Raw genomic sequence first — 8,285 nt, 5'->3', positions numbered from 1 at the left:
GTGATGTGTTGTCTATTATATTTTATCTTTCATTTTAATGATGTTTTTTTTTATACTGGATGGGAGTGGTTCTCAAAGAATTGTTATAGTAATTAAGTTTACTTTAGAGACCAGGCCCTCCCATCAAGATTATTTTATTGTGCAATAAAAGAATAAGAATAAGAAATAAGATATAAATAGTGATAATGTCATACATGATGAAAATGATGACAACACCTCGATAAGTAAGTAGGCCTACTACTACAACATAATCAAGGAAAATTGAGATAATGATACAAATCACAACAAGATTTATATTGTTATATAAAAGTAAACGAGAACAAAACTGTAACCAAAAATGCTTTTGGTTTTTATTTATTTACCTCTACATAAAACAAATTTCGGCAGAATTCCGCTAGTTTCAATGCAAATTTTTCAGAAGTTCCAGTTTCCGTTCCAAACAATATACTAACCCTATCTCGTTTGACAAGCGCCTTCATTGTCAGATATTGTGCACATATAATGAACCTGAAACACAAATACAGTAATTATATATGTTTTTAAATACTTGACACTGACGAAAGGCGAGTGCTTCCGAAAGCTCTGGTTCTATCTTTAGCGGTTAACTTACGTTTACCCTTTCTTTTTGCTTATACATGATTAAGATATGGCTAATAATGATGATGATAATAAAGATGATGATGGCCTCATAATTATAATCATAACAGGTCTCAAATTAAACCTGACAGGACATGATTTTACCTCACAACTAAATATAATATTCACACCCTTAGCCTCGAAATGAGACTTATTTACATAGCGTCATATTTTTCGTTTGTTTACACATCCCTTTACATTTTACTGCAAATTGATTAGACACACCATTGTTTTGGCGTACAGGGCAGTACTTGTACAAAAGGCGTGGCATTAAACGTGTTAGGTCCACTATACCAGCTGACCTTCTAGCATAGGTTGAAAGGGTCACCCTCTATAAATAACAAAAAATAAAACAACAACATACGTGACCAACTGCTTAAAAGTAAATCGTCTGCTGTTAACCTGTATTTGCATATTTGCATCTTGCCATTCATGCGATTCTGCAGCACTTACCTGAAAATGAATGTCAAGATAAATAGGCTGCTTATCTTCAATTCTGTCTGTGTATTAGCAAGATTACGAAAAAACTTACGAATGGATCATCATAAAATTGAGTGGAATGGTACATAATAATCGAAGAATGAGACCATTCAGGTTTCAGAGGAAAACATAGAAGGGCATAGTGAAGGTCACAGAAATTAGATTTTTTATCCTCGAGCATAAAAAAAATAATATCGCCCCTCGATAATAAATGAAATTGTCACTCAAATAATGGAATCGTCCACTCAAGAAAACAATGTGAATGAATACAACGGGCGATTCCATTAATAATATTAACTTTATTTGAAATGACGCTTTTAAAACAGCGGCACACGCTCTTGCGGTGCGTTCGTAAAAGTAACATACATACAATAAAATACGAATACAATAAAAAGCAAGACACTTAATACAATTAAAAACGTTACAAAACTGCACAAATATTGAGCATTTACACATTTCATCACCTAAAACTCCCATTATTTTCTTGAGGGTAAGCTGCAGCACTCCTGAAAATAACATGTCAGGATACGACGGACGAATCCATTGTCTCCTTGAGGATAAGCTGCAGTTTTGCCCATCATACACTGCCTTCGTATTGTTGGTACTGTATTCAGGCACTGGGTGGAGGTAGAGTGGCTTAGTTAATATTCTGTTTTGATTTATGTATTATTGTTTATATTCATGGATTGCAGTACTTTATTCTATATTTTACCCTAATAATATATATATATGCTATATAATAATATTTACGCTAATAATATATGCTATATGTATTGATATTGTACCTGGTAATCCAATGATGGGCTTAAGTGATAATTCACCATTTCCTGATGGAAAACCTTGGTGGCACTTCCCGATAAGGGTGGAACTATCCAAACCCAGTCAGCTGGGCACCCTCCTCTTATCTTTTGCTCCTGTTCAAAGTGTTTAATAAAGGAATCAGACGCCGTATGGTGGTTCCATATCGTAACACCAGCAGCCTGCGATAAATAGTAAACAATTAACAAATCCACAAAAATTATACGGCGCTCTACTACAAATTCTTTGTTACTTACTATCTTTATTAGCAACAAAAGAAATTAATAAAAAATAAAAGTTAACATGATTTTATTTAGATCTAGCTACTAATTCCTCTTATAATTTAATGATAATATAAATTTGTTGGATTAACGCTTTATACCAAAACGGTCTCAAAGCGCTCAAAGTGCGGCATGTACGTAGGCCACAGTAACTTGCTTCTCCCTTAATTCATGTCGGAACTACCCGGTAAACCGGTATCAGATACTCTCGTCTGTCAAGAACAGGGGCTGTATGGACTAGTACACCGGGGTGACCCCTACTTGTCTCAGAAGATGTACTGGGCTCTTGAAAGTACACGAGTCAGATTGTGTACACTTGGCCTTTGATAAGTCCTTATCAAAGAAGACTAGTTCCTACACCTGAACCATAGCGAGCGTACCGCTCGAACCAGCGTCGTCATTATGGCTGTACGTTGCCCTAAGAGCTTGTTCATCGGACTAATCTCTTATAAATGTTTTATTGATAATGTTATAAGTACATCTTAATCATGTTATATTTCATTATCTGCTAAAACTTGAAAATGGGACAATACTTTTATTAAACTCTGTCCACTTTATCAATATTTATGTGACAAATCTGTGAGCATGATGTCATATTACACCCAAACATGGGCATATTGCATTTATTTGTTACAACATAAAATTAGATAGTGTGAACTCAAAGCTTTAGGGGAAAAAAACTGGGTAGAACTACCTGAAAACTGTGATTAACTGCAAGTGTTGTCTCCAGTAATGCCTTATCTTTCCAAAATGATAAATTATCTGTCGTATCTAGGTTCATTCGCTTTGCTACTGTCTTAAAAGAAAAAGAAATACGATTAGAGAAAACGTCAAAACTTCCAGCTGCTGTTAGTAGGCCAACTGAACAGTTGAAAATGTCATTAATTGGAGCTGTACAAGTACCTCTAACATGTTGTATCGCTGTGTATCACAGAAGTCACGTGTACCAATCTCGGTTACCATGTACCATCCGTTGAATGGTGCCGCAGGAAACTGCAGTCCCCCACATTCAAACAACATGTCTGAAACTGCTGGAACAGCATACCATTTTAGGCCAAGCTCACTGAACCAATCAAAGCTGGAGGTAAATTTACAACTTAACATAAAATGATAATAATAATTTGACATACAGTAACGCATATTGTAATAAACTGCTTCTCATGTCAAGTTTAAACTCAGTCTATTTTGCTGAAAGCAGACTATATTCTCTTTCATGTGGAGATTATTTAATGTTGTGATTTAGTAAATACAGTATATCATTTTAAGACTACATATACTACAGATACAGTAAATACACTACAAAGTATCACATTCAGTTGTAAATAAGAAAATAGCTTACGTCGGATGGGATATTGGTACTTGAAGAGCCAAATCCGAAGGTATTTCAAAAAGTTCTGGATCATTCCCATTTGCTGAGAGCACAAGTGGAAGAACGTCAAACATCCCCCTCTTTCCCTTCCATCCAAGTGATTGGCAAATCTAAAGATTCAGGTAGAATTGATCACACAGGACATTATACTCACTAAACTTTCATCTACGACCAAAACTAGAACGTTAGAAGGCATCCTTGTATCTTTTGTGTAATTAGCATGAATATTGTATAATAATAATAATAATAATAATAATAATAATAATAATAATAATAATAATAATAATAATAATAATAATAATAATAATAATAATAATAATAATAAATTGGGGTGGGCTAGCTTTAATCACAGTATCCTAATACTAATAGTTTTTTTTTTCAAGAAATTGGGTTTGATGATAATTGTTTCATATCTAATAGTAATTTATTTCAAGTTGGTGGTGGGTGTGCATTATATTAATAGTTGCGTATGGGAAGCGCGAGGCCCACGCCCCTCCATATATTACTCGCGCTCCCCCAGTCGCCCCCCAAAAAATCACTTGCAAGTAGTTAAAAAGAACCTAAAATCACTTTATTTTGCGAGTTAGCGCCCCTCAATTGATCATCGAGACCCCCCCCCCCCCCCCCGCCCTTCCCCTCCCCCACCCATCAGCACTCCGTTTCAAGACTTAAAGATACGCCAATGTATATTAATAGGGACTTTCGATTGCACGACAAATGCAGGATCTACCTGCGCATGCGAGAATGCCGAGTTCTCGTCGTCCGGATTCTAGGTCGTAGTTTCGCCCGAATCTACGTTTTGCAGCGAACGTAGAATGGTAACGGATGAGTGAATATGTCCTAGGTTTATGTCATTGCGCAAATCGACAGTTCTCTATTATTAAAAAAAAAAAAAAAAAAACCCAAAACAAAAACAATGAGGATCAGGGTTTTCCATTTTTAGTAGGCATTGTCGGATGATGCGTGCTTAAAATGAATTGACCTTTTCGAAGTTTTTCTAGCCATGGAGGAATTAATTTATAAAATTTATCCATGGCTAGCACACTTACAATCTGATCAATCAGAACAGGGCCAAGGATAGGTCCCCAAAACAAGATTAAATACGATTATGTCGTTTTATTTATTATCCAAGAAAGGGGTGAAAGAGTCATTGTGAGAATCAACGTTATTGTAAGTAGGTAGGTATACAAAACATACTTACTTTTGTAAACTCAACATTTGCCGGGTCTCCAATGACCGCGCCCTCTTCTGTACTATATCCCGCGTACCTTATTAACTGTGAGTTCCACACACGGAAGTCGCTTTGTCCTTTACGTCTTGCCGGAAATACTGTCATAGCAGACCTAACCAAAAAAACAAAAAAAAAAAACAAAAAAAAACCCAACAGATTGGTAATAATTATTGAACCACTTGAAAAGTATAGGTATATCTTAAGCTCCATGCCCAGAATTTATCAATCTCAGCTTAGCAAATATCTTAATAAGTCAAAAAAGTTAAGATGTCCCTAAGCAAATATCCTAAGCTGATTTATTAAATCTTGCGCATGCGTACAATCGACTTTTCAATATCAAGCAATGTTGCCTAGTACTGTAAACGAAGAATTCGTCGAGGAAAAGGTAATCTCCTATGAGATATAGTCTGTATTTCTCATTTTTTAAATTCTTTTGCGTAAAACTAAAATTTATGCCAATATTTTTCCATTGTTTATAATAATTAGAGTAATGCATATGCATTTTTTATTAAAAAAAATTTTTTTTTTGGTGAAATTATGTCGGGAATGGGGCTTCAAGCAAAAAATGGACTTAAGACGAATTTAAGCTGATTTCTAGTTTGATAAATTCGGACAGATGTTCTTACAACAGAAGAGTCAATCGCTTTACCATTATAACATTATCCAAACTACAAACGTAGACCTACATAATTCACTCACCGAATCTGTCCATTATTTGCTGCGAATTTCAAATGCTTGCAAATGGCCTCGAACATCTCTGTAGTAGAGGAAATATCACGTCTGTCAAAGACTTCCAGAGTGTTCCACTGCTGCCTTCCAATACATCTGGCTGCATTTCTCCAGGCTGACTTAGCGCCGAATACAAGCTCATCATGTGATAAATCATACCAACCAATATTCGAAATAGACTCCTCGATGCATTTTACTCGTTGTAGATGCTCGTTTGTGCCATTTCTGCGAAAATACCGATATATATTTTTCTTTGAAAAGTTTCAATATGTTTTTGTTATTGAATTGAATTCATTTAAAAAATTGAAAATTATGTTAAATCCCCATTCCCGAAAAAAATTGACAAAAAAAGATTTTAAAAAAAATGCATTAGAAAAAAATATTGGCATAGAACTAAATTTTAGTTTTACGCAAAAAAAATTCTTCGTTACTAGGCAAATTCAGAGGTTATAGATGGCATCAAAGAACTTAAATAGCAGAAAAATTAGCTGTTCCGCGTATTTGCATTAAAATTGATGGAACATCCACCTTCCCACGAATGGGGTAAAATTTGAATATTTTACTAAGTGCAGGAAACAAGCCAACCAGAGCGGCGCCTTTATTATTACTATATAGCGCCGCCGCGCGGATGGGGTAAAATTGCTCTCCGTGTACCCACAATGCATTTGGAACGGATGTTCCACTTTATTGGGAAGCTGCTCTATCTTCTGCTATTTATTATCTTTGATGGCATCCGTTGGAATACTCTCGCTTTTATGATACTGTACTTTATACAGTCAATAAAGTGCGCCCTTTCTAATTAGTTTTTGTACTTCGCATCTCGCACGCTGCGGTCGATCGAGCAGGCAGGCCTGAGATATGTTTGTTTAATTGTCAAAATCTCGATCAAAATAATTTTTTCAACAGATTTGAAATAATTACAATGAAATATTATATTTCACAAGTGTCAATAATACCAACGGAAAATATTAATTCCGTCGTTTTATGTGTGATTAATAGAACCTAAACCGTAAGGCCTAGTCTAGCAGTGTTGGATAGGGTAATGTTTCTGGCGCCTACTATATTTCTTCGCAGACTTAAAATCAAACATAAAAAAATTCATCAGCATTTATTTTTTGTGTGGAACACACACACACAAAATTTAAACTTCAGTCTTATTTTACATTTTTTCATGTTTAAGAATGTCTAAATTCAGTTAAACTAGCAATTTCGTATTTTATTTATAAATATTTTTAACATTATATAAAAATCAGATTTTTCTAAAAAACTGAAATTTTGCCGGGAATGGGGCTTTAAATACAATTTAAAAAATAACTGAATTGGAAAGTATTATTTAAAGGTTTGCATGGCGGATAAACAACTAGTCTACGTAAGTATCGGTGTATCGCAAAATTATACTATAAATTGGAAGCCTATTTTTAGCTTTCTCGGGTAATAAAAAATCTAAAATAGCAATGATAATTAACATCATTTTATTGGAGATGTATATTATTGCTTGGGACAAGACAAATTATAGGCCTATATTCAGTAGTATAACGAGGCATGAGGTCCCTGATTAAAACTTCTTTGGGCCCTACTCCTGGGGGTGGGGCTGGCATAGACGCAACTTCAAGGGAATGTGCAGAGGAGACAACGAAAATGTATTTCTAGAGTATCTTAAAGATTAACCACATTTAAATATAAAGTGTTTGTTTTTATCTACTTTCTTTTAAGCTTAAGCGAAATTCAGCATAAACCTTTGTAGTAGCTCAAAATGACTTTGTATGACTTTTCTCAATTAACCTTCCGCTAAGCCTGCTCCTTAGTATTAAAATACAAAATGAATAGGTAACCTAAATTTAAAATAGACACAACCATACAAATAGCGTAAATATACATAAACACGTGCGTTTGTGAGACAACACCTGTTTTTGTAGGACAGACGTGTATTCCTGGTCCATTATACAGCAGATATCTTTAAAAGATGGGTAGGCCTACACGATTGCCAACTCCTAAAGGGAAGATGCTACTGGACCTGACAAAGTAAAAGTAGGAATAGAGCACCATTGTAACACTTACAGACCGATATGCTGGAAGTAGAGGTCAATAAATTCAATTGCGCTTCGGAGGATATCTGGCGTTGTATTTTGTCCAATAAACTGACCAGGTACACTCATCAAGGCGCCTATACAATACTGCAAAATGTAAAGGAATAGTACATATATTATATAAACATTCAAAACGTAATTTTAAAGTTTATGTTATGAATGTGTCTAAAAAAAATCTCCAATTTAAATTACCATTACATGATAATCTTATGGTTAAAATCTTATGGTTAAAACATTTGACTTAAAGCTTAATTAAAAGTAAAGTAATGGATGTGAGTAATAAAATAGGATATTTGGTCTAGGACACACTCTTTGGTTTGTCCTCGTGTTGATAATTTTAAAAGGAAATTCAGTTCCTACTGCTATGTTTTTAAAATTATTTGATTGAATAAAATATAACATTTACAATTTTCCGAAGAGTGTATACGTATGTTGAAACGAAATTGGTTTATGAAAAATCTTTGAAGAAATTTCTTTTTAGTTAGTTTTGTAATTAAATAATGTAAAACCACCGTCCTGAGGCCACGTTTCAATCAGCGTCCTCATTATTATATTGTTACTCACCTGTTTACATGTTAAATGCAGCGTGTCTCGGCAACGACTATTCGTGATATAGTTTTGAAGAGGGGTGTGCTCGTTTTTTGTTCTGTGATAGCATTTGGAACCGTCATTCA

General features: G+C 34.6%; 1 protein-coding gene across 1 annotated transcript in view; it reads right to left on the bottom strand.

Moving 5' to 3' along the window:
* LOC117124583 (nitric oxide synthase, brain-like) overlaps positions 1-8,279 on the bottom strand; it is an 18,049-nt gene extending 9,770 nt beyond the window's left edge. Inside the window, exons 1-10 of the mRNA XM_033270876.1 lie at positions 8,176-8,279; positions 7,583-7,698; positions 5,495-5,749; positions 4,766-4,907; positions 3,535-3,674; positions 3,099-3,273; positions 2,890-2,991; positions 1,902-2,096; positions 1,001-1,089; positions 363-507 (exon numbers count right to left, since the gene is read on the bottom strand). Of these exons, the coding sequence (XP_033126767.1) occupies positions 363-507; positions 1,001-1,089; positions 1,902-2,096; positions 2,890-2,991; positions 3,099-3,273; positions 3,535-3,674; positions 4,766-4,907; positions 5,495-5,749; positions 7,583-7,680 (1,341 nt within the window). The 5' untranslated portion in view covers positions 7,681-7,698; positions 8,176-8,279. The remainder of the gene's footprint in view (positions 1-362; positions 508-1,000; positions 1,090-1,901; positions 2,097-2,889; positions 2,992-3,098; positions 3,274-3,534; positions 3,675-4,765; positions 4,908-5,494; positions 5,750-7,582; positions 7,699-8,175) is intronic.
* Between the last annotated feature and the right edge of the window lie 6 nt (positions 8,280-8,285).

Source organism: Anneissia japonica, unplaced genomic scaffold (genome assembly GCF_011630105.1).
Source record: "Anneissia japonica isolate Jap-2015-1 unplaced genomic scaffold, ASM1163010v1 scaffold287833_len2544123_cov190, whole genome shotgun sequence".
In the NCBI taxonomy this organism is placed as follows: domain Eukaryota; kingdom Metazoa; phylum Echinodermata; class Crinoidea; order Comatulida; family Comatulidae; genus Anneissia; species Anneissia japonica.
The sequence above is the reverse complement of the archived record's forward strand: the minus strand, read 5'-3'. Positions and strand labels throughout refer to the sequence as shown.